General features: G+C 43.1%; 2 protein-coding genes across 2 annotated transcripts in view; one reads left to right on the top strand and one right to left on the bottom strand.

Annotated features, from left to right (window-relative positions):
* Nucleotides 1–33: 33 nt before the first annotated feature.
* ABCG5 (ATP binding cassette subfamily G member 5) lies at nt 34–25643 on the top strand (the record flags this gene model as incomplete). The annotated part of the gene is made up of 13 exons (XM_081067924.1): nt 34–179; nt 828–949; nt 10214–10350; nt 10423–10521; nt 14702–14834; nt 15958–16097; nt 17080–17209; nt 17687–17900; nt 17977–18182; nt 18997–19135; nt 20410–20595; nt 24464–24576; nt 25450–25643. 13 exons carry the CDS (start codon nt 34–36, stop codon nt 25641–25643), a joined length of 1959 nt encoding a protein of 652 aa, XP_080924050.1.
* The window catches only part of DYNC2LI1 (dynein cytoplasmic 2 light intermediate chain 1), a 39307-nt gene continuing 36676 nt past the window's right edge, over nt 24569–27199 (bottom strand). The window contains exon 14 of the mRNA XM_081067926.1: nt 24569–25595. The gene's annotated coding sequence lies outside the window, so the exon portion shown is untranslated. The remainder of the gene's footprint in view (nt 25596–27199) is intronic.

Here is a 27199-nt window from a genome sequence, read left to right on the forward strand (position 1 = left end):
AGAAGATTCGCCAGCCTTTGCTGCCTGTTGACCATGAAGGAACTCCCATTGTGGGCCCCTGTGGGGTCCTCAGGACTTCAAATAAATAGAAGCTCCCAGCTCTCGCCAGAGGAGGTTCCTGCAGCTGCGTCAAAGCCTCGACACAGCCTGGGTGTTCTCCATGCCTCCTACAGTGTCAGGTAAGCCATGCCTCTTCCGCCCCCTGGGAGCTTTGACCTGTGGTCAGGTGGGGCATGTTCCAAGAGGACTAGGCCTTTCCCCCTTTCTGCTGGCTTTCCTCACTAAGGGGGGGAGCATGTATGGGGGCTTTCACTTCTTCTTTAGTGGATCCAGGTGCAGAGAGGAGACAAAAGGACTGCCAGTAGGACATGAAGAGCAACGGTGAATGGCGCCTCCTCCTGCCCGTGGCTGGACCTGGAAGCCATGTGGAACCTGCCAAACATGGCTGTTGTGCTGGCCCCTCCCGTTGTGCCCCCCCTTGTGTACAGCCTGCTTTATATGGATGGAGAGGACTTGGGGAATGGGGGTGCTTGCAACATGGGGTGTAATGAAGCCAGGTGAAGGAATGTAGGATGGACCTAAGGAATAAGCAGTGTCCTATGTGCCATCTCCCTGCCAGCCAAAGAGAGCTGACACTCAGAGCAGATGCCAGGCAGGTGCTTTACATTAGAGATCTTCTTCTGCAACTTCCTGCCATGGTCTACAGTGGAGGACCCTGAGGCTAAAACACTGAGGAACCTGTCTGCAGACAACCTTGTTGGGGGACAAGGGTGTGGCCCCTTCCAAGACCTCACACTGCCTTTTTCCTCTTGGGGTTTCCTTTAAAGCCATCGTGTCGGGCCCTGGTGGAACATCACATCTTGCCGGCAGCAGTGGAACAGGCAGATCCTCAAGGATGTCTCCTTGTACATTGAGAGCGGGCAGATCATGTGCATCTTAGGGAGCTCAGGTAGGTTGGGAAGGAGTTTTCTAAATTCTCAATAAGCATTCAGAAAAAGCTGTGACTTGATTTAAACACCGCACTGAGGAAACAGATTTAAGTTGTAGCAAGAAGGCCTCAAGTTTGACATTAGAATGAAATCTAATGACATGTCCGACTATGAAAGGGACCTGGTGCTAACGTGAAATCTTTAAAAAGATCCTTGAAAAAGAATAAAGTCCTGCCTAACGTGTAAGCTAATTCATGTTTCAAAATATGGAAAGCACCTAGCACAGTGGCTGGTGTATAGAGGTGCTCAGTAAACACGATTTCTCTGAGGCGTACCTTGCCTAGAGATAGGAAAAGGAATTAAATAAGCTCGGTGATGCCCATTTATTCCCCCATTCATTGGTCCTTCTTTAAATCATGATGTATTTCAAACATATAGGCAAGAATAGAGAATGAAAATAAAGAATGTTCATGTATTAACATCTGGCTTTATAAATCTTTTTTTTTTTTTTTTTGTAAGGAGGGCACATCTCCTAGTGGCCCATGTGGGGATCGAACCAGCAACCCTGGTGCTACCAGCACCACGCTCTAACCACTTGAGCTGACCAGCCACCCCCTGGCTTTATAAATCTTATCATATCATATACCAGATCCTCTTTTTTTTTTTTTTAAAGGAATTAGATATTAGAGATTCCACTGAGGCTACCTATGAGTCCATTCCCCACCTCATCCTTCTCCTCCTCTTTCCTGGAATAACTACACTTGAGCCTGAATTCAGTGTCTGTCTTTGTGTCTCTGGATCAACCAGTGATTGTCCTGGGAGGGTGTGGCCTCCAGCGAGCCAGCTCCCTGTGGCTGAAGGCAATGCCCTGTGAGGGCCACAGCTGTGAATCCTCAGCAGGGTGGATGGGTGGGTAGGGTTGCACTGGCCCCGAGGGGCTCTGTGTGATATATCACAGTGCCCACTACACTAGGTTATCCTGCACATTTTGAGGTTAAGATTCTGACAAATTGGCTTCACAGGAGCCTCTTGATTGAGTTCTTGCTTGTGGATTGTTGACATGTACTACCACTCTCCACTGCCATTAATCTTTTTTAATAGAGCTGGATAATGTTAAGTCTGTGATGAAAGTGAAGCATGATCAGCCCCTTTCAACCCAGGTTGTTACATCCACAGCCGCTCCCCTGCTACAGCAGCTGGACAACTGGAGGGCAATAGTAGTGTTAAGGTTCAATGAAAAGAAATTCACTGACTAGAACTTTTACATGTTCCTGAGATTTCCTGTCAGTTCCTATTTCCACTTTTTAACCATTTATAACAATCTGTGTGTATTGTAACAGCCAGGACCATTCTAACTTCCCTTTTGATAATTATAATGTACTTTCTTAAAAAGAACAACAGCTGAGTTCTCCCTATAATCATTTGTTACTTGTTGCCTTCCTTGTTTAGGATAAAAAAGAGTGTCATGCAGCAAGCCCACAAAGAATTGAACCCATCTTCTCAGAAGTGTGTCCCACAGGCCAATGTCATGCTTCATGCACATCTCAGCAGGGCAGTGTGTGGGGGCCCTTGATCTGGGAGCTCATTGTCGGTTTCTGATGATACCTAATCGTGGTTTGATGACAATGTCCATCCTTTTATACTGGACGTGAATTCATAGTAGACTGCAAGTTCCAGGAGAGCAGGAACTTTGTCTTTTTTTATTTTTTATTTTCCTGCTGTGTCCTCAACAATTAGAACAGGGCTGGCCACATACAGCGGGTGCTTCATAAATATTTGTTGAATCAAAGGGTAAATCAATTATATGAATTATTCTTAGCATTTCATAAAATGGCATTATTTCATTAGTGTCTTATCTAGGGCAGCATTGCTTATCAAATCTTTTTTTAGTGAGGCAAAAGATGACGTAAGGTGTTCAAAGTCTCACTAGAGCATGGTGGAGAATGCAAGCCTGCCTAAGGTCACCCAACACTCCAGGGAAAGGTAACTTTATTGGATTCATTATTTGCTATTGATGAGGACCTAGACTCTGGGTTACATGTTCCCTCGCAGCACACTATTTAGTTACAAATGATTTCTGTCCTTTTAGGAAAGATAACCCCAAAGGTCAGGGTTTTATTGCCTTGTACGACATTAACCTTTTTTCTTTTTCTTTTTTTTATTGTAGTAAAACACACATAAAATTTACCATCTTAACCATTTTTAAGTGCGTAGTTCAGTGGTATTAAATATTATTGACTATATTCCCTATGCTTTACTTTACATCTTCATGACTATTTTGTAACTACCAAATTGTACTCCTTAATCCCTTCACCTTTTTCACCCTGTCCCCCAAGCCCCTCTCATCTATCACCCCAACAAATCTAGTATCATCTGACACTATACATAGTTATTACAATATTATTGACTATATTCCTTATGTTATACCCTACCTCTCCATAATGACTTTGTAACGACCAATTTGTGCTTCTTAATCCCTTCAACTTTTTTCACCCACACCCCCAACTACCCTCCCATCTGGCAATCATCAACATGTTCTCTGCATCTGAGTTGGTTTCTGTTTTGTTTGTTAATTTTGTTCTATAGATTCCACATATAAGCGAAATCACATTGCATCTGTCTGTCTCTGTCTGATATACTCCACTCAGCACAATACCCTCCAGGTCCATTCATGCTCCCACAGATGGCAAGAACCCATTCACTCCCATGGCCGAGCAATATTCCCTTGTATATATGTACCACCTCCTCTTTATCAATCCACCCATTGATGCACACTGAGGCGGCCTCTACATCTTGGCCATTGTAAACAATGCTGCAATGAACATAAGGGTGCATATGTCCCTTCAAAGTAGTGTTTTGGGTTTCTTCGGATAAATACCCTGGAGTGGGATTACTGAGTCCTTCTTTGTCTCTTCTTATAGCATTTGTTTTAAAGTATATTTTGTGTGGTATAAGTATTACTACCCCATCTTTTTTGTTTGTTTGTTTTCATTTTCATGAAATATCTTTTTCCATCCCTTTACTTTCTCTCGGAGTGTGTCTTTCAATCTGAAGTCAGTCTCTTGTAGGCAGCATAGGTGAGGGTTTTGTTTTCTTATCCATTCAGCCCTCCTATGTCTTTTGATTGGAACTTTTAATCTATTTTCATTGAAAGTAATTGTTGATAGACATGTAGCTATTGCCATTTTATTATTCATAATTTTGATATATATTTTTTTCATCTTAAAGAAGTCCCTCTAACATTCCTTGTAATACTGGTTTGGTGGTGATAGACTCCTTTAGCTTTTACTTGTCTGGGAAGCTCTTTATCTGACCTTCGAATTTAAATGATAGCCTTGCTGGGTAGAATAGTGTTGGTTGTGGTCCTTGTTTTTCATTATGCTGAATATTTTGTGCCAGTCCCTTCTGGCCTGCAAAGTTTCTGTTGAGACATCAGCTGACAGTCTTATGGGAGTTCCCTTATAAGTTACTAGTTGCCTTTCTCTTGCTGCTTTTAGGATTCCCTCTTTGTCTTTAACGTTTGCCATTTCAATTATAATAGATCTAGGTTTGGGCCTGTTTGGGTTCATCCTGTTTGTGACTCTCTGAGCTTCCTGTACTTGTATGTCTATTTCCTTCACCAGGTTAGAAAAATTTTTTAGTCATTATTTCTTCAAATATGTTCTCAATCTCTTGCTTTCTCTTTTCTCCTTCTGGTACCCCTATGATGCCAATGTTGTTATGCTTTATGTTGTCCCAGGGGTCTCTTAAACTGTCCTCATTATTTTTGGATTCTTTTTTCTTTTTGCTGTTCTCATTAGGTGTTTTCTGCTACATTGTCATCCAAAGCACTGATTTGATCCCCTGCTTTATCTAGTCTGCTGGTGATTCCTTCTAGTGCATTTTTCATTTCAGTTACTGTATTCTTTACTTCTGACTGGTTCTTTTTTATGCTTGCTATCTCTTTGTTGAAGTTCTCACTAAGTTCCTTGGGCATCTTTATAACCATTGTTTTGAACTCTGTATCTGGTAGGTTGCTTGCCTCCATTTCATTTAGTTCTTTTTCTGGAGTTTTCTTCTGTTCTTTCATTTGGGATGTATTTCTTTGTTTCCTCATTTTGGCTGCTTCTCTGTGTTTGTTTTAATCTACATATTAGATAGATTTTATTTGTTTTAATCTACATATTAGGTAGATCTAATTAGGTTTTAATCTACATATTAGGTAGATCTGCTATGTCTCTCAGTCTTGGCTGGTGGCTCTATGTAGTAAGTGACTTGTGAGGACCAGTGACACAGTCTCACTGGTCACCTACATGAGTGTTCCAGGAGTGTTCCTTATGGGGGTTTTGTGTGTTCTCCTGCTTTAATTGAGTCTTAGTTGCTATTGGCATGTCAGTGGATGGGATTGATTCTGAGGCTGATTGGCTGTGGGGTTTGGCCATGTCCACAGCTTATGCGCTACTGTGCAGGGTCTTACCCTACTGAATGGAATTTGCCCCAGTGGGCTCTGGTGACTGTTGAAACCACCCTTTGTGTGTGTCACTTGTGGGGTTAACTAGGCAGTGTTCTGCTGTGGTCTGTAGCTAACCTCCAAATATGTTGGGTCTTGGACCTCTTGGAAGGGGCTCTGGTGCAGGCCCAGTTCTCCCACTGCCTGTGACTGTTCAGGGACTACCTGGTAGGATCTACAAAGTGATCCATTGTTGTTTGCTGCCTTTTCTAACCCTGGTGGCACATGGTAAAGGCCAGGCTACAAACTCAGGACATCTGCCAATAGTATCAGGCCTGGGATAGCTCAGGACACCCTGAGACCTGCTGCTACCTGCCAGCTCCCTTACGGTTCAGCTGCTGATAAAGCCTCGTGCGGTATGCAAGTTGGGTGAGATAGGATCTTGGGAAGTCACTAGAGCGGGAAGAGTTGTGGTCATCAGGTTAATGTAAATTCTGGTCTGGTGCCAGTGCTGAGCCTCAAGCTACTCAACAAAAGTCTCAGAGCACACCAAGGCTAGTTGCTGCCCACTGGAGGCCTGCCAGACTCTGATAGTTTTCCAAGAAAGAGTGCAATGCAGGTGGGGTTGGCTGCTCTTGGAGAAAGTGCTTCCTGGTTTGGGATGGTTGGGTGGGGCAGTGTCCCAGTGAATCAACAGGGTGGAGCAGCGGAGTTCACCAAGCCAATCAGATTCAGATTTGGCCATTTGGTGGTAGACTCAACACAGGAAGGATGGCACCTGCCTGCCAGACTGCACAGGAGGAGGACCTCACACAGGGGAAAATGCCAACTGCCCTCCAATCCTCTGCCTGAAGCCACATAACTCAGTCTGCCCCCCCCTTATGTCTCTGACCCCTCCCAAGTCACTGTCCTTCTGCCGGAGACCAAGGTGACTGCCTATGAGCAAGTCTGTGTGTGGGCTGTTTAAGAGGACATCTGAGTTTCCTGTAGCCTTTCATCCCCGATGGTCAGAATCCCCACTATTTTTCACAGCCAGATGCTGTGGGGGGCTCTTCTTTCTTGTACCAGTACTCCGGGCTGGGGAGCCTGATGTGGGGGAGGGGGGCTGGGGTCCCTCACTCCTCAGGGGGAACCTCCATAGCTGAGATATCCCTCCTGATTCCTAACTGCCACACGGAGGTTTGGGGCCCATTCTGCATTTCTGCCCCTCCTACCAGTCTGGACGTGGCTTTTTTATATTTTTAATCATAGAACTTCTGTTCGGCTAGACTTCAGACGGTTCTCTGGGTTGATTGTTCTATAATTTAGTTGTGGTCATGGGAGGACATAGGTGCAGTGTTTATCTACTCCGCCATCTTGGATCTCCCTCATGTATCTTTTTTGGAGAAGTGCTTATTCAAGTCCTTTGCTCAGTCTTGAATCAGGTTGTTTGTTTTTTTATTGTTGAGTTTTAGAAGTTCTCTATATATTCAGTATATTACTCCCTTATCAGGTAATATGGTTTGCAAATATTTTCTACCATCATGTAGGTTGCCTTTTTACATTAAGGATAATGTCTTTTAGTGCCCCAAATTTTTAATTTTCACGAAGTCCAATTTACCTATGTTTTCTTTTGTCACCTGCACCTTTGGTGTCATATCCTAGGGCATTAACTATTTTTTATGTCTAACTTTGCAACTTATTCTAATCTCCACTGTCTATACATAGTATATATGAATAAACTTTCTCACCCTGCTGGTACCTTCATTAATGAGTTAATAAATATGTGACACATATTCAGGAAAGAGTATTAGTTATCTATTTCCATGTAAAAAGTACCCTCATATTAAGTATGGCTTAAAACAACAAAAATCATTTATTATATCTCAGGGTTTCTATGAGTCATGAATTTGGAAAAGACTTAGTTAAATAATTCTGTCTGGGTCTGTCATGAGGTTGTAGTCAGAAGTAAGCTGGGGCTGCATTCATCTGAAGGCTTTGGCAGGACTGGAGAATCTACTTGTAAGGTGGCTCCCTCACCTGCTGGCTCTAGGAAGGTGTGCTCACTGCTGCTTAGTGAGAATGTGTGACATGAGAAATGCAAGAGGCCCAGGAGAGATCCCTGAATGTCACCCTCAGGAGGCTGAGAAGAAGCAGCCATTTATAGAGAAGAGCAAGTGACACTGTCGAATGCTGCTGAGAGGTCAAATGACATACAGAGAAATGCCTACCGTATTTGGCAACAAGGAAGTAGCATCAATGACTGTAGGGAGGCCAGTTTTGATGTAGTGATGAGACTAGAATCCAGGCTACAGGATACTTGGAGCTTCTGTCAGAGCTGAGATTGGATCCCAAAAATGTAAGGCTGGGAGGGGAGGGGGCTTCTAGTTAGAAAACCACACACAAATCATAGTATTATGACTGGGAAATTTCAGAGCACATTTTGAAAGATAACCCCAATGAAGTCATATTTTGTTTCTTTACTCTTATCTCTTCTCCATGCTGACCTCTACCTTAACACACTGGGGCTAATTCTAAGCTTTGTCAGTCCTGGGAGAGAAAAGAAGACAACTGCTATACGAGTGTGCCTTCTTCATCTTTGTACCCCTCGCAGCAACAAGCAGTTTCTTTGAAATATTTGAACAAAAGGTCTTCTCTTTGGTATTGCACAAGTCATCACATCCTCAGTAGAATTCTCCTGGTAGCTTTTCAGACAGTTCAGAAACCCCTGCCTATTTCCTCTGTTATTAATTCTAACTTTTTAGCAGCCTTGGATAGGGCAGGCCTGGTGACACCTGTTCCTGTCTCCATTACTTTCTAGGCCTGTGTAAATTTATGTCCAATATGAACAGGAGACGCCTAAAGGCATCACCTAATCTCTAACCCTAGAAGAAGTAAACCAGGAGAAACAGCAGCATCTGGTCACTCAGTGCCAGGCAGTTAGCTCAGCACAACTCCTCTGTGGGAAAGTTCTTAGCGACAACCAGCTGGGTTATACTCAAGGCTGTTAGTGCTGGCTGAGGCCAATGTGGTTTTACCAAAGGACTTGGTAAGCTAGTGCTTTTCTTTCTTTTTTTTTAATTATATTTATTGGGGTGACAATTGTTAGTGAAATTACATAGATTTCAGGTGTACAATTCTGTATTACATCATCTATAAATTCCATTGTGTGTTCACCACCCAGAGTCAGTTCTCCTTCCATCACCATATATTTGATCCCCCTTACCCTCATCTCCCACCCCCCACCCCCCCTTACCCTCTGGTAACCACTAAACTATTGTCTGTGTCTATGAGTTTTTCTTTCTCATTTGTTTGTCTTGTTCTTTTGTTGTTTTTGGTTTATATACCACATATCAGTGAAATCATGTGGTTTTCTGCTTTTTCTGTCTGACTTATTTCACTTAGCATTATACTCTCAAGATCCATCCATGTTGTCACAAATGTTCCTATATCAGCTTTTCTTACCGCCGAATAGTATTCCATTGTGTGTATATACCACAACTTCTTTATCCATTCATCTATCGAAGGACAGTTTGGTTGTTTCCATGTCTTGGCCACCGTAAACAAAGCTGCAATGAACATTGGAGTACACGTGTCTTTATGTATAAATGTTTTCAGATTTTTGGGGTAGATACCCAGGAGAGTGATTGCTGGGTCATATGGTTATTCTATTCGTAATTTTTTGAGGAACCTCCACACTGCCTTCCATAAGGGCTGCACTAGTCTGCATTCCCACCAACAGTGTATGAGTGTTCCTTTTTCTCCACAGCCTCTCCAACACTTGTTGCTATTTGTCTTGTTGATGATAGCCATTCTGACTGGGGTGAGGTGATATCTCATTGTGGTTTTCATTTGCATTTCTCTGATGATTAGCGATGTTGAGCATTTTTTCATATGTCGATTTGCCATTTGTATGTCCTCTTTGGAGAAATGTCTCTTCAGGTCCTCTGTCCATTTTTCAATTGGGTTGTTTGTTTTTTTTTGTTGTTGAGTTTCATGAGTTCCTTGTATATTTTGGATATTAGCCCCTTATCAGAGGCACTGTTTGCAAAAATCTTCTCCCATTCAGTTGGTTGCCTCATTATTTTGTCAATAGTTTCTTTTGCTGTGCAGAAGCTTACGGTTTCATATAATCCCATTCGTTTATTTTAGCTTTTACTTCGATTGCCTTTAGAGTCAAATTCATAAAATGCTCTTTGAACCCAAGGTCCATAAGTTTAGTACCTATGTTTTCTTCGATGCAGTTTATTGTGTCAGGTCTTATGCTTAAGTCTTTGATCCATTTTGAATTAATTTTGGTACATGGTGACAGATAGCAAGCTAGTGCTTTTCAAATTCTTATGCATAGAAATTACCCAGGGACCTTGTTAAAAAAGCAGAATCTGATTCAGTAGCTGTGGGCCAGGGCCTGAGATTCTACACCTCTAACAAGCTCTCAGGTGATGCTCTTGCTGCTGGTCCCCAGACCACACCCGATTAGCAAGACTCTAGGCGGTGTCCTCTACTTTCAGGAACTACCAGGCTATACCAAGGGGCCCCCCAAAGAAATTCAGATGTCCTAGGATCAAACGTTTCCAAGAGCCCTGGTTTTCCTTTTATTCTGATCCACTATTTTCTTTTTCAACCCAAGACAGCATTAAAATGAAATAAACAGGTAGACATAGCCCCTGCAGCCCTGACCCAGGTGAGAGAAATGGCTTGTAACCCCTTTCACTCAGGGAGAAAGCCGGAAAGACTCATTTCTGCCATGACGATTTGACCCACGAGGCTACAGAGAACAAGTCAGAGCTAGACCGAGGGTCCACTGAGAGTCTTGGGAAGTTCTTGCGATGCATCACGGAAGGCCTTCTCCAGGAACTTGTCTTCTCGCCCCCAGGCTCGGGGAAAACCACGCTGCTGGACGCCATGTCCGGGAGGCTGTGGCGCACGGGGACGTTGCTCGGGGAGGTGTGCGTGAACGGCCAGGCGCTGCGCAGGGACCAGTTCCAGGACTGCTTCTCCTACGTCCTGCAGGTGGGCACGTGCCCGGCCCCAGCTCGCTGCAGCCGGGGTGTGGGACAAGGCTGACGCCTCCCTCTCCCGCAGAGCGATACTCTGCTGAGCAACCTCACGGTGCGCGAGACGCTGGGCTACACGGCGCTGCTGGCCATCCGCGGAGGCTCGCCGGGCTTCGTCCACAAGAAGGTGGGTACCGCCTGTGCTCACAGTGGCCCTGGCCTCCGAGCAGGGGCACCAGGGCATCGCCCCCCGTGGCTCCCCACCTCTGCTTCCCTCCACTTGCCCATTCCTCTCCATTCACTATTCACCCCGTTCGAGTCTAGACCTGCACCGTCCAGTGTGACTCTGACTAGTCACATGTGGCTTGGAACACTTGAAAGGTGGCTAGCCCTAACGGAGATGTGCTGTGAGTGTAAAATACATAGCGGATTTCAGAAATTTCCTCTGAAAAAATAGAATGTGAAATGTTTCATTAATAATTTAAAAAATATTGAGTATAGGTTGAAATAATACGTTGGCCGTATTGGGTTGTTAGATTATGAAAATTAATTTCGCCTGTTTCTTTTTGCTTTCTAAAATGAGGCTACTAAAATGTTTGAATTCTACGTGTGGCTTGTATTTCTATTGGCTGGCGCTGTCCTAGGAGCACTGTGTTTGAACAGATAGGGTTCATTTCCCCCCTGTGCTTTACCCTGCAGCCCTGCTGAGACTTTTCTCAGCTTTCTTTGAGGCATCCTGAATGTGCCTCATCTGAACTGGATTAAAGTAGCGAAGGAAGGAACTATTGAATGGTCACCTCTGTCTAGATTCCCACCTGTTTCTTTAAATGCACCCAATTTGGAAGTAGCTACAGGTAAACCCACAGGGACCTTACCTGGAAACATTGCCTCATTTCTGTCTGGACTGTGAAGGCCTGGACTGAGAATGCACAGAGAACCAAGGACAGGTAGATGTGCCGTGAAAAACAGGCACATTTCCCTGGGAAATGGGCTCTCAGGGCTGCTAGGGGAGACCTGTGACATCTGCCTCAGAGGCTTCACCCCCCTGAGGCCTCAGCGAGCTTCCTCCTGGGCACACAAATTACATCTAGAGTTCAGGCTCCAAGGCTGGCCTTTCTTTAATACCACTGAGCCCCCGAGAGAATCCTTCATGTCAGCAAAGGATGTAGCAAGTTACCCCATTTTTATCAGGCACAGCTGAGCCTGTCCCCAGAGAGTTTCTCATCTTGTCCCTGCCCTGGACTCTCAGGCAGGGCTTACAGAATGTGACTATTTTCTAGGACTGAGAGTCCTAGAAAATCATGGAGTACAGCTTTCACTCCAGAGGCACCTTAGCAAGGGCCCTGGCCCTCAAGAAGGACCATCGCCCCGCAGAGTGATGCCTAACCCTGTTTCCTCCCTGGAAGTCACTGAAGACTCCTTAGAAGGCATTGCAAGGTTACTATTCTACCAGGTCATATCTGGACTCTCATATCTGGCTGGCATCAGGCAGGACCTGTTCACACATAGTATCTCATTTCATTCTGGTGTCATCCCTGAAAGGGAGGCATTTTCTCCTGACACCCAAGGAGATTCAGATCAGACAACGGGAAATGGCAGAGCTGGGACAGTGACCGAGGCTCTCAAGCTCTGTCTTCCCCCCTGAGTCCCCAGCGTCTCCTGAGTCCCACCGTCATCTGAGAAGACGGAGGTAGGAGGTCAGCTCAGGGTGAGGCACGTGCGTGCACACTTGATTTAGCGGCACTGACAGTGAGTGAGAAGTGAGCCCCTCTCCAGGCTGACGCTGCTTGCTGTAGTATTCCTCTCTAAAATGGGTCCGAGATGATCGGATTGCTATTTGGGTGGGAGAAATGTAGTCATGCACAGATTCTTCTGAATTACCCACACTTTTATGTCAAATACCCCACTGAGAGAACCTGACAAAGTTACTGAGCTCTTTCCCCAGAAAATGCACATATTTGCATAAATATTCAGTACAGTAAGTCACGGGTACCTTGTAATGAATTCATGGCAAATTTGTCTCCCTGGTGAATGGTCCCTCTCCCTGACACCGGCAGCCCCTAAATGTCCTGCAAAAGTTCTGCCTGCTTGAGAGTACTTCCTGAGCAAATCCAGTTCATAGGGTATAAAATCCTGCAAAGTAATTGAGATGGAAGTGCTGGTGATAATTGAGGCCAGAGCACAGCAGATCTGCTTTTGTCCCCTGAGGAACCTGAACACAGGCCATGGTCGACATGGGAGAGCTGTGTCTGCTGGGCTGTTGGCTAAACTTTGTATTGCGTGGACCACTTGAGAGAACACGGTCCTGCTGTCAATCCCAGCTCTTCCATTTGTAAATGGCATGACCTTGGGCAAGTTATGGACTTCTCTGAGGGTCTGTTTTCTCCTCTATAGTAAGTAGAACAATAATGCACCTCTCCTGGAGTTGTAAGAAATCTGTCAGTTTATGTGAGGACATAGCATAGAGAAAGCTGATGATCCCAGTGGATCCCAATGGTCCTCATGGTCCCTTTTAAGACTCTGAATTCCATTCCCAATAGTGTTTGCAAAACATGGGAGAGGCTTTCTGCCAGGATGAGAGACATCTGAAACAGATGAAGTAAATGTCTTCTCTGAGCATCCCTTCTGAGCCAGGAGGGGCAAGCCTTACTCCTGTCTTGCTGTTGCAGAGCAGACCAAAGGAATGCTCAGGAGTCTGCCCTGGATGGTGAGGGCATAAACCCGGCCACGTCAAGAGAGCTCAACTCCCTGATCCCTCTTCTCTGATGGCAAGAGGAAAGCCTTCTTTTTTCCAAAACAAATCATACTGGTTTATTTATGCAGGTTTAACCTTCTCATTATATCTTTATATCTATTTCAGATGTGTCTCTCCTTTTGGTCAAAGCTTCCTCTATGCCTTTGATCACAACCCCTGTGTCCTCTGTAACTTTGTTTCATATATCATCCCCTCTTTTACTCCAATCTTGTTTGTTGTTGTGATTTTTTTAAATGCAGTGTTTTGTTTCTTTTTTTATTATAAAAGTAACAGCATCGCATTAGAGGTGCATGGGAACAAAACTCATTACCATATGTCTATAAAACTCTTCTCAGCCCCTTTCTATCTGCTTTCCAGGGCCTTCTGCAGAGATGGGGTCCTTGGTAAGGGAAGGGCCAGAAATAGAGATTGCTGAAGGGTGTCTGGAGACGGGATAAGCTGAGGAAGAATGAGAGGACTAAAAAAGACCAACCTTCTTGATAAGAGAGTCAGTAAAGAACTTTTTTAGTTGTTATTGTTGTAGAGGAGTTGAGAATGAAGAGTAAGGAGGGGTTTCGAGGAGCTGCAGGGTACAAGATAAGTAGCATGCGGAGAATTGGGGGGAAAGAAGTGTGGCTGTAGGTTATAAACTGAGTCCTCTTTAAGGTCCTTACAGACATTCAGTAAAGATTGGCATTTGTCGTGCAGGGTCTCAGCTCCCACTCCCCGCCCAAGAACGCAGGACACGGTAAGGCCAAAAAGGAACACCCACGGAGCCATAGGTAGGGAAGTCAAACCAATATATTCTCTCTGGCGGCTGGGCTGGAGACACAGGAAGCAGGATCTACATAATCTGCCTAACAGCAGTCCGCGCTTGCCAGCCACCATCTTCTTGCTAGCTCCCATTCCCTTCCTGCTAGCGTAGCCACAGCCGTTATATTAGTGGCCAATGGCCTACGGGTTACAGCTGACGGCCAACTAGCCACAGCTGCTGGCATCTGATCACAGTTGATGGCCATTTACTACCCGAGCCAGCACCTTTCTATGTGAGGCCGAGAGCCTGGAAACTGTTTTTTTGGGGTTTTGTCCCCACAGCATTATTTTTTTTAATTACTTTTGATAGCTGAATTATATTTCTTTGATGTAAAACCACACTGAGATTGGACCATGGGGAGGGGACTCCAGGATTTATTTGGGTACACAAGGGAAATCAGGTTTATTTCATGCCAAATTGTATTTTTAAAAACATATAAAACGTTTATTATAATAAAGATTCAAAAACCAAACACTGAAAAGAACAGGTTATATTGTAACTATGTCTTTGGGGGATTTTTCGGTCTGGGCTGGACTAACTGCAGCATCTGAAAATAGGAGTCCAGTAAAGTCTCCACTGTTTCCTGGGGAATTTACCCGAAGCAGATGTAAGTAGTTTTTGTTGCTCTAAGGATTTTTTAAAGCAATTTATATTATTTCTTTTCGTCAGCCATATGTATGATGTTGTGATTTGAACCGAATTGGATTTTATTGTAATAGGTGTGCATGCAAGGGAAGTGTGCTTCCTGTCCCATGGCACCCTCAGGCCGTGAATTGTAATGGCCACCTGGCAGTGACCAGCACTTTGTGTCTCCTCCAGGTGGAGGCAGTCATGGCGGAGCTGAGTCTGAGCCACGTGGCAGACCAACTGATTGGCAACCACACCTTTGGGGGAATCTCCAATGGCGAGCGGCGCCTGGTCTCCATCGCAGCCCAGCTCCTCCAGGATCCCAGTAAGTGGGACCCCTGTGTCTGCAGATACACTAGGCCCTTTCTTCACAGTCTCCGTTGTGAAAAGGGTTTGTTCGGAACTGAAGTCACTGAGGATTTTCAAACTCAGGACCCAGTTTCTTGGGAAATACTATGTCGTTCCTGATGCTCTTCTGTCACCCAAGTACAAAACAGCTCCTGGATTTGGAAACACTGCATTTGTGTTTTCATGTTTAATTACGGTCGCCCATGATTTTGGGGTCCTGCCCTATCCATCCTCACTTCTTACTAGAGCAGTACCACTGTGTCTGCTGTGGAAAGCCAGTGAGCTCTGATGTGACTAGAAGTATTTATGAAATGGGAGCGATTAAAGTGGGACTTAAAAGTACATAGTTTGAAGGGAGGGGCTATCAAGATGGGTAACCTATCAGCTGGCTCCCCTGCCTGGATTGGTCATTCTCCCCACCCCCTGGGGAAACATCACCACTATAAGCACCTGGAGGAGGACATATTGCCTCTGGATACTTTCCTCACGGGGTGGGGGATGGAGGAGGGAGAGAAGTGGGGAAGACCAAAATTGCCTGCTCTCCACATGGTGGCTGGTCACTGGAAGGCAAATAAGAGAGATGTTCTCAAAAGCCTTTGCTGCTTTTTGGGGTAGGAATAAGCTACAGTTATACCCGCTAAAGAACCCAAGCACCTGCCCACCTCAGATTTTGCTTCATGCTTCCAAGATGTTTGCAGTGCAAAGACTCTGTTGGTGTTGATGACATGAAATGAGGTTGTCATTTGAACCAGCCTCCTCTCAGCCTTTTAGGAACAACTCGGTGCCAGCCTGCCAGTCCTTGTTCCCTCAGGGTCCCCTGGACGGAGCCCAAATAGTCCATCCTGCCATGTGACAGGACTCATGTGGCTGTTGCTGCCCTGCTCCCTGGAGGAATGTGCCTGGAACGTGCTCCAGAGCTGGGAAGTCAGGCTCATTCTCCTGGGCTCGGGCTGAAAGACAGTTACACGCAGGGACTTCTCACTGTGTCCTGTTTGGATGGAGTAAAACAGCTCAAATTAGGGACGTTCAAACTTCTGAATTTAGAGCACAGAGCCCTGGCTCAGCGGGGACTCTGAAGTCTGCCCCTTCTTTGCCGGCAGCCGTCATGCTGTTTGATGAGCCAACCACCGGCCTGGACTGCATGACGGCGAATCAGATCATTATCCTGCTAGCAGAGCTGGCTCGCAGGGACCGCATTGTGATTCTCACCATTCACCAGCCCCGCTCTGAGCTCTTCCAGGTGAGAGGGGGACCTCTCTTGTTCTTTCCTGCTCAATTCCTCAAGGGTGGTACCTGTGTGTGTTGAGCTGAGAATCACGGGGTAGAGGTTAGTACTCAGCAACCAGAGCAGTTGGAGCCAGGGGCTCCTGAGCTGGGTAAAGGATGGAAGCTTACTTCCGTCAGCACGAGCTCATGTAGCCCGCACACCTGTCCTGTCAGGTGGACATCAGTATTTTCACATTATAGAGAAGAGTGAGACTTACTGTATTTCCCGGAAATAAGACCTAGCCGGACCATCAGCTCTAATGCATCCTTTGGAGCAAAAATTAATATAAGACTCGGTATTTTATATTATATTATGTTACATTACATTACATTACATTACATTGCATTATATTATATTATATTATACCGGGTCTTATATTAAAATAAAACTGGGTCTTATATTAATTTTTGCTCCAAAAGATGCATTAGAGCTGATGGTCCAGCTAGGTCTTATTTTCGGGAAAACATGGTAGAAATGATACAAAATTGAGCCAAGGTCACACAGTTAATAAGAAGCTGGAATTGGCATTCATAGTTCAGTGGGTTTCAAAGGCTGTGGTTTTACACTAAATTATGTCAGTTTCCTCACAAAAATCTCACTTTATCCTTCCCGGATCCTTTTATTGTCTTTTATAGATGAGGACCTGAGATTTAAAAAAATAAAATAAAATTTGTCCAAGGTGACTCACTCAGTGGCACATCTGGGATTCAAACCCAGGTCACTGATCAGCTCTAGTCGTTCTCCTCTACCCCAGATGTGATTTTGGGTGCAGACTGAATGCATAGGGGCAACCCAGGCTGAAAAGAATAGGGATGCATTCCGAGTGTCTCCAATGGATGAAGTAAGAATGCTGATACATGGCTGAGATCATCAAAGGACTGACTGCTTGGAAACTTTTCTTCCATAAGGATGTGGTGGCCTGATTATACACTAACACCGTCTGTTGTCTAATCAGCTCTTTGACAAAATCGCCATAATGAGCTTCGGGGAGCTGGTTTTTTGCGGGACACCAGTGGAAATGCTTGATTTCTTCAATGGCTGCAGTTACCCTTGTCCTGAACATTCAAACCCTTTTGATTTTTATAGTAAGTTTTTCTTTCACATTCATCATCATAAATGATTTTTTAAAAAATGTATCATCTCAGATTTCTGCTTGGATGACAACAGCATGAATGAGTTTTATTTTTGCTTTTGTTTTTGGTGTGTTCCCTCTTCAAGGAACTAATTTGGCCAGTCAATTAACTTGGCATAGATTGATCACCTATCAGAATGAGATGGGGATCTCTGTTAAATTGGGGCACCCCTACTTTGTCAGAGAAAAATTAGCTGAGCTTCTGAATTCTCCCAGACAGTCCCAGTGGGATCCTTATGGCCCTGCTGGTAGCTTTAAAATATCCTGATTTTATAGGTGGGCGTTAACAACAGGTATTATTTGATGGGATGAGGTATTATGGTTAGTATTCCTAAACCAATAACGAAATATATATTATTAGCCATTGTGTGTATGCTTGATTTCTTCATGTAAAAACACGTGGGATATTTGTTTTGGGGGAAAAATTTAGTGGACCTGACATCAGTGGATACCCAAAGCAGAGAACGGGAAATGGAAACCTACAAGAGAGTCCAGATGATTGAATCTGCTTACAAAGAATCAGCAGTTTATCACAAAATCTTGGAGAATATTGAAAGAACAAAGCACCTGAAAACATTGCCGATGGTTCCTTTCAAAACCAAGGATTCCCCTGGAGCTCTCGCTAAACTATGTGTTCTCTTGAGGTAAGAGTCTCACTCCATTATAGGTGCTTAGACATCCACCAATAAAAGAAGGAATTAAAACAGGGTTGTCTTTCAGGAGAGTGACGAAAAACTTAATGAGAAATAAGCTGGCAGTGATCATGCGACTGGTTCAGAATCTGATCATGGGTTTGTTCATCATTTTCTTCCTTCTACGGCTCCAGAACGATGTGCTAAAGGGTGCTTTGCAGGACCGCATGGGTCTCCTGTACCTGGTTGTGGGTGCCATGCCATACACGGGCATGCTCAATGCTGTGAATCTGTGTAAGTGCCATGCCTGGGAGGTGTGCTCCGGGTGGCAGGTGGATGGGGGAGCCTCCTCTCTCCCTGAATATCTCCCTTCTCCAGCCATCACTTGCAAGTCTCCACCATTATCAGGGTATTTCTCTGAGCTCAACCTGGCGCTCCTCAGATTATTTCTCTGGGGAAAGGTAACTACGGAGCTACTCACCCTTCATGTGAATTAGCTCACCAGGTGGATCTCTCTGAGGGCCTGTAAGGATCTAGGGGAACAGGAAGTTATGAGGTGCTGACAGGCAGGGTTTGGAAAGGTTTATCGGAAGATCATTCCTGATATCCTGTTTTGGCCATTAGAATGCGCAGTCCATGGGGCTGATACCTGGCCAACTTTGTACTGTTGCATTCTTCTTGAAGCTTATTTTAGGACAACCGGCATCTAATTTTCAAACTCAGTGGGAGCCCAAAAGCAATACCTAGTTGCCTGATGCTCTGTGCCAAGAGCCTTCACAAAATGAGGACAGAGTGCCTCATGTCACTCATTCGTGCCCCTTTCGCATGTGAGTTCTTGAATTGGTGACCGACCTCCCCCGACTTTAGGGAGAAGGAAATAAATTCTAACAACTTTTGCAACTGTATTGTGTAACTCAGGGAGTGTAGATTTCTGGGCTGGGGGGTATTTATAGTTCTGGGGATGGAAGGCCCCCTCTTTCCATGACTTGGAAGCCCCAGCTGGTCCTCACCATGCAGCCCCGACAGACCTCATGTTCAGCTTGGGCTAGCCCTCCCTTCCTCGACTGTGAGGTGACCAACTGTTGTGAAACCTGCCTTCCGTGCCCAGTTCCTGTGCTGCGAGCTGTCAGTGACCAGGAGAGCCAAGATGGCCTGTACCAGAAGTGGCAGATGCTGCTGGCCTACGTGCTACATGTCCTCCCCTTCAGCGTCATTGCCACCATTATTTTCAGCAGCGTGAGCTACTGGTAAGGGGGTGTTCACAGGTGTTCAGTCCTCCTGGGCCAGGCTACCTGGGTGGGTCCCAGAAGGCCAGTGGGCCCTATAGAGGGAGAGCTCCAGGGCAGAGAACCAGGAGGTTTTTAGTACTTTTCCCACACCAATATTCCTGTTTAGCAAAAATATTAACATGCTTGATGACAGGTGGAGTCTCGGATCCCACTGCCGCAAGTGTGGCCTATGCTGTGTAAAACCTTTCCAAAACCTGTAAATTGCCAAATTCCAAAAAAATCTGGATTAAAGTATTTCAGATAATGGATTGTGGACATAAACAAATCTCCAGATGACTTTAATTCAAGGAAGTATAAGATTAGTATAATAAGGAAGCACAAATTTTATGCTAAGGAAAATAATAATAATAATAATAATGGCTAACACATATTGAGCACTTGCTTTATGTTAGGCACTAAGAGCTTTAAATGTACTAATTCATGTAATCCTTGCAACCATTTAATAAAGGTGGTATAAATATCGTTGATTTGTGGAAGAGGAAAGGCAGATGGTCTTGAAGAGTGGTAGGGAAGGGTAGATATAAGAGAAGCCAACTCCTTTTCCTTACTCTAAAAATGGAAGAAAGAGCATTCATGTTTAATGGTTGTTGAGGACATGCTATCACTAGGGAAATGTTATTTGGTGAAAGGAATGTAAGAGTTAAGGGACATGGATATAGGGTAGTTTACAAGAAAATGAAGCTGAAATCGGTAGAAAGGGTTGGTAGAATAAACGACAAGAATGGAATGGAGTAGGCCTGGGAAGGGCTAATCTGATGGAAGATGAAAGCAGTGAAGGGTTTTCACACTATCAATAACTCCACATAATAGGGATGATGTTCAGGGAGGGAGGGGCTGAGAGGAAGGTCGGGTGAGCCCTTAGCATTAAGGTAGTAGGTCAGCTTGGGTAGGACCAAGTGCAGTTATTTATGGAGAAGCCTGGAGAGTTCAACAACCCTAAGTACTGCAGTTAGTTCTGACCATTGTTAAGCGTTAATATTTTCCTAGGAGAGCTGAAAGAGCTGTAGAAGGGAAAAGGTGGCTGACAAACAATTTGTAGTAATAAATGGTCTCAAATATTGGCTCTGTACCCACAAGCCCTTTCAAATGGGAAATTGACTTGCCCTGACAAACTCTTCCTCCATCTTCCCTCCCACTAAGCACCATGGACTCATTCACAGAAGGCAAGTGTGGTAGTATTTTTCTGAAATGATAACCTTTGGAGAGAAACTAAAGACCTTATGTTTTTCTAGGACTCTGGGCTTATACCCTGAGGTTGCCAGATTTGGATATTTCTCTGCTGCTGTCTTGGCCCCCCACTTAATTGGTGAATTTCTAACTCTTGTGCTACTTGGAATGGTACAAAACCCAAATGTGGTCAACAGTGTAGTAGCTCTACTCTGCATTGCTGGGGTGCTTGTGGGGTCTGGATTTGTCAGGTAAGTCATGATGAGTCAAAGGATTTAGGCTGGTATGATTCGTTTTTATTGATCACCTGATAGTGATGGTTGTTAAGCAATTCCAGGAGAGAGCTACGTGATACTTGTTAAAGGTACCACCGTATAATCTGGAGTGTTTACAGTGCTTGCTATTCATTAGTGCTCAGACCTTAAACTGTTCACCATTTGTTCAAGATGTCTTCATACTGAGAATCAGGAAATGACAAGTTAAGCAAGTTATCAATATGATTCACGTGTAACAAGCCATTATAACAACAGGAGGGAAAACCAATCCATCCTCCAGAAAAATCCACAGCCTATATTACAAGCTAAATAGGATGCATTTAGGTCATTTCTGCCCCTGCACTGTTGAGTCTCTATTCCAGTTTGAAATTCCCAGTTACTTTTAGGAAGTAAGAATAGTCAGATAAGAAAAGAGCCTGTACGATCAGACTGTTGAAGAAAGTATCAGGACTAGAAGGACACACACCAAATGTTAACAATAGCTCTGGATGATACGTATTTTTCCTTCGTAGTTTGCTATATTTTGTGAATTTTCTGTAATTGACCAGCATCATTTTATAACCAAGAAAAAGATATATAAATAAAATGTAGCATATACAATATAAAAGAAATATTTTATATTAAGAATATAAAAATAAGAATAGCATAAATAAAAAATATATACATATATGAAAGTAGCAGCAAGAAGGGTGGAAAATTTTAGAAGGGTAAAATGATCCCAGGCAGATGATGTGAGTGGGATCTAGTAAGTAAACGATGGGTCCCTGAGGAAATGTGAACAGGGCTCTGTTTCTTTGACTTAAAAATCAAATAAAGAAAAACGCTATTGAGCATTTACTGTATGTAATTATATTTGTATGTTTAGTTATTTAACTCTCAGAGCAAGGTGAGAAAACTAAGCTCAGACTTAGCTCCAGTCCCACCACTGCGAAGATTGTCCCAGGATACATGTGGTTCCCTAGAGAGGGGACTGACCCTGGCTGGAGTCAGAGACTTCCTCTATCTCTTGGCTGCCGTGTGACCACGGGCAAGTCACTTTTCTATCTAAATTAGTTCCCTCATTTATGAAATGGAGAACCTGCCTCAAGGGATCATGAGAAGCAAGTGAGATAATCAGTGTGAAAACAATTAATAAGCTGTAGTGAGTTCTAGAAAGTGAAGTGAGCTGGGTTTTGATCAGTCGAGGAGATTTTTTTTCTTTTACGAAGACACCATTATATTGTATTTGTCTATGGTGTTGTAAGTGGTTGTTGGCATCTATGAAAAAGTGCACAAATTAAATCACCCCAAGGGCACGGAATCAAGCCAGCAAGTGATAGACCCAACCTTGGGCAGCAGGCATCTCCTCTTTCGTATTTCAATCCTATGGGTTCCAATTAATCTGGCAATATTTCATGTATTTGGTTTGTAGGAAAAGGGCATTAATTTGTACAAGAGAGGCAGAGGCCAACATTAACAAATGCTGTTGTCTTCTTTGCAAAATCTCAACATCCCGACGTTTCACCTGGATTCTAACTCATCACTAAATTATCTCTGCTTCTGGAGGCCACATCAACCTCCTTGTCCTTAAGTTTATATGTTTCCCTCAAATCATCATCTTCTCTGACTATCTCCCTGCAGATTTGTGCTTTTGGCTGCCTCCTCCTTTAAAGACAAATGGAAATAGCTTCATTATTCATTCTGCTTACAAAATCATACAAGTTCTTGGGGATGTGTGGAATGCCCACCATACAGAAATGTATGAGGAGGAAAGTGAAAGATACCTAATGTATCACAACCCAGAATTAAATTTTGTTGTATATCTTGCCAGGTGTTTATATAATTTTTAATAAAAATGAAATTGTACTATTTTGAAGGAGTAAAGTATATATGCTTGTTTCCCCCAGTTAGCAATGTAATGTGGACAGTCCCATGTCAACATATTTAATCTAGGGTTCCTCCCTCTTGAAAGTATTCCAAGGATTTCTATGACATAGCCAGTTCTTCTGTGTCTTTCACCGACCCATTTGTCTCCCTCTGTCACCTACACGAAGCCTTCCCACCATTCCCTTGGCTGGATGAGCTCTCCCTTTGTTGTCTCTCATAGCCCATCTCGTGCACCTCCTGTTGCAGTCTTCTTTTAATAGATTGCCAACCTCTTCAGGGCAGCAGCTGTGTCTCATTCACATAACAGTTCTTCTCAGTGGCCACCCCGAGGCTTTGAACCCATTTAATTAGGTTTGCAAAAAATATTTGTTGAACTGAGCGAGTAAGTGAATGACGACTCTCGCTGCCCGGACTACCTACACACAGATCAGCCACCACATCCTGTTGGTTTTCTTCTCTGATGTCAAATCACAAATGCATGTGGAGATTTTACTTTGTGTTTTGCCTTGTGTGGTGCAGTACAAGATGATGGCACACAGTTCCTACCTCGAGGAGGAAAACTCTAGCCTGCTGGGCAGCCATCCTCTCGTAGCCATCATCATGTTCCGTGCCTTTGTCATCTCACACTTGAACTTCTGCTGTAGCCTGCTCCCTCTTTGCTGTTCTTAATCTGCCCTTATTCTGGTCCATCCTACTTGCTGAGGCCACATTTTCTTCAAACACGGATTTCATCATGATCTCTCTCATGATCCTTCAATGTCAATCCACTGCAGGGCCCTGAAACAGATGGTTCCTGGCTACCATTCCAAACTCCGCTACTACAGCTCCCACTTCAAATCCGCTGCTTCAGCCTGTCTAAGTCCATTTGGTCCCATGCTCAGCCGTTGACATGTCTGTGCCTTCCAGTCTGCTTTCCCAGAGTGTCCGTCCTTTACCCTTACATTCTGCCCAGATTCCTACCTATCCTTTCCGGTTAGCAGCCTCTCAATATGGCTAATTCAATTCTGTGCCTTAGAAAATGGCCAAGAACTGAAAATCGTGGCATTTGGGGGTCACTTGGGAATAACTGAAATCATATATGCTAAATACAAGAATGCCATGGACATGTGGTACTGGTTTTTAATACTTTCTAGGCACACATCATTCCCCATTGTGTATCGTAAGGATATATCTTCTGTGTCCCCAACCACATTGTTAGTTCTTTAGGGGTAGGATACTTCTTTTGAATTCCTCAAGCACCTAGAACTAGTGCTTTGCAAATAAAAAGAATTTAATACTTATTTGTTGATTGATAGAAGCGGCAGAGTGGACCAAGAAGGCCACAAGGTCAGTATGAGGTTTCTCCTGAAACATGTTGAAGAGCAGACAGTTCATTTTCACAGTGAACGTCTGTTTCCTCTCTCTATCCATTCCCCTTACATTGTAGTTTAGTTCTCATTTCATACACTAGCACCCTAAAATCTCTGTTTAACCACAAATATCCTCCTCTAATGTGATGTGTTAGGTGTGTGTTTTATATCAATGGCACTTACCAAAAAAATTAGACACCAATTTATCATCAGGGGATTGTTAAATCAAGGTTTCTACTATAATATAATCGACCACCAAGCTGTGATAAAAAATGATGGAATTCTATGCTTATTGACTTGGAAGGATGTCTGAGACATATGTTTGTTTAAAAACCAGTGGGTTAGGAAAGAACCTAAAGAGTTTATAATTCCATTTATGTAAAATCTTACAAGCACAGCTATACACATGTCATATATATCACCAAAATGTTAACAATAGTTATTTCTGGACAATGGTATATCTTTATACTTTGCAGTATTGTTTGAAATTTTTTATAGAAAGCACAATTTTTATAATGAGTGATGAAAAACCATATTCATGTTGGGAAAAATAAAATAAGGGTTGCTTTTCTTTTGGTAGGACTATTACCAGAGCCTACTGAATTTCATCTCTTTCTCTTTTTCTTAAGAAACATAGAAGAAATGCCCATTCCTTTTAAAATCTTCACTTACTTTACATTCCAAAAATATTGCTGTGAGATTCTTATAGTCAATGAGTTCTATGGACGGAATTTCACTTGTGGTAAGTCTTTTATTTTGGAATATTGTTTCTACATATTACTCTGATGAAGCAATTTCCAGAGGGAAATGTGTTTTTTTCAATAAAAGCTATATCTTACAATAAATAGATTTAAAACCTTGTTTCAAAATCAAAGGCTAACATTCCTCTAATTTTTAAAGTAAAAGAAAATAGCAGTGGTCAGGTAAGTCACCTGTGAAAGGTCAATAGCTTCAGGCCACTCTGACGTTATTAGAAAATGGCAGATCTAAAGTACACTGAGGTAAATTCCAGTATATTTTGGATAAAATCGGTTCCTACACCTAATGAACAGGCTGAAGCAGGTTGCAGTGGCTTCTTGTTCCCAAAATGTACACAGTATATAGCTGAGTAAAGCCATTTTTGCCAAAAGTCTGTTCCCCTATCCCATGAAATGGCAGTTGTGGGAGCACAACAAGGTCCTCATGGCCACGGGAAATCCCAGGCCACTCTGTGAAGATAACTAAAGAACAGGATAGACTTGAGTAGTTGTTTTAAATATCTTTCAGTGATAACAGCAGTAACCTTAAGTGATGATGTCACTTAAGGTTAGTGCTAGTCAGTGCTAAGTGATGATGATTTTTATCTGTACTGTGGTAATGAATACATACCCAGACTGGAAACAAACCCAATTCCATCTTCAAATGAAGCCAAGGCCCAGAACACTCACTGTTGCTTCGTCTAATTATGAATTCCAGGCTCTCGCAAGTGTCCTGTATCTTCCATGAAGAAGGGTACTTAGCAGGTGCTAAGAACTTAGTGGGCATTTGGTAAATACTTGCTGATTAAACTACCCGGGATGTGATTTAATCAACTAGTATTTACCAAATCTGACATTGTCGATCTTTTCCCTGGCAGGCAGCTCAAATGGTTCTGTGACGGCTAATCCAATGTGTGCCTTCAATCAAGGAACTCAATTCATTGAGAGAATCTGCCCGGGTGCGACATCCAGATTCACAGCCGACTTTCTGATTCTGTATGCATTTATCCCAGTTCTTGTCATCCTAGGAATAGTGGTTTTTAAAGTAAGGGATCATTTCATTAGCAGATAGTAAAGAACATTGCTATGACAGTGGAACTTAAGCCCCCAGATGTGCATGATGGCTTGGAAGGTTTGAAATAAGTATGACACGTGTTTCTCTCCTAATAGTGCATCTGAAATCTTGTAAACCATTAAGACTCTATTGGTGCCACTTGGATCCATGCAGGCCTTGAAGGCTATTCCAATTTGCAGGGGGACATGTGGTACTTGGAAAGTATGACTAAGCCAGTCCAATAATGTAGATAATAATAATTCATAAAGTTATGGAGACTAGTATGACTGTTTACTTTGTTCTAGACAGAAAAATAGGTCAGTTAAAAATGTTTTGCTTACATTTGATAAGGGATTCAGTGAAAACAAAACATTTGGATGATTACAGACTGTAAATAACAGATAAAGGAGTGGTGGGTGCACCTGAAGCAAAGCCTCGTGCAGAATTGGGTAAGAATGCTTTCATCGTCATTTAAATGCCCATAGTTATGGGCACATGTCCACATGGGGGGGTCTGAGTCATGTAGAGAGGATGGTGGACACGTTAGATGATGAAGACCACTGATACAGAGCACTCTGTGATTTTACTGAGAGTTAAAAATGAAAAAACCTAGAACACAGCACACCAGATAAACTTCTGGTAATGTTTTTAAAAATTAGTTGGCTATTTGTCAATTTCCACTTAGTTTACTTATAAAACTAAAGGAAATGTTACTAGATAAAGAATATGCCCTGAGGAATGACATCTTTAAGGTTAGAGAGTAGCTGATATTTAAAGTCCGTATAGAAAAGATGCTCAACCGACATAACATTTACACTAAGAAGAACAGGGTTACACACTAGGAATTCATGTTCTTGAACTGTATAGAGAAAGAATGCTGATAACTACAGACACATATATTACATATTTTTAGGGATGAAATGTATATAGATTGTATATAAATGGGTTACTTATTAAATGACTAATTTTACATACTAAATTATGATTGATCTTCAAGTAATTCATGTATAGGTCTGAAATGAAACTGTCTCAATGTTACTATGGTAATTCTGAGTCAGAATATCTTAGAGAGTATGTGAACTTGTTCAGTTACTATGACCTAACGTGTAAAGAATGATAAATTACCATATTTTGCCATGTATAATGTGCTCCCATGTATAATGTGCACCCATGTTTTTGGCCCAAGCTTTCAGGGAAAAACATCTTTTGTTTTCATTTTCCAAAGGGTTTTCCAATAATTTTTGTAAAAATATCAGCTAGATTGCTACCTCCCGCCTAAAGTGTACGAAGAGAAGTGTTGCGCTGTTCACCCTGTGCTAATAAAGTCGGCATCACCTGTCTTATCAAGTCAGAGTCACTTACTCTGTGGACAACAATATGTCACTCTTCACTCTTCGTTTCTTTCCATTGAATCGTTGGCCGAATTTGCTTTTGTTGCAAGTTCATTGTAAGTTCAACAAAACCTATTATCGTATTCCAGGGTATTATTTTGCATACAGATATTGTTACTGATTTCTAGAGTTACAATTTTAACTCACAAACATAAGTAAAAGAACTAAAAACATTTATATAAA

The sequence above is a fragment of the Rhinolophus hipposideros genome (assembly GCF_964194185.1).
Source record: "Rhinolophus hipposideros genome assembly, chromosome: 12".
In the NCBI taxonomy this organism is placed as follows: Eukaryota; Metazoa; Chordata; class Mammalia; order Chiroptera; family Rhinolophidae; genus Rhinolophus; species Rhinolophus hipposideros.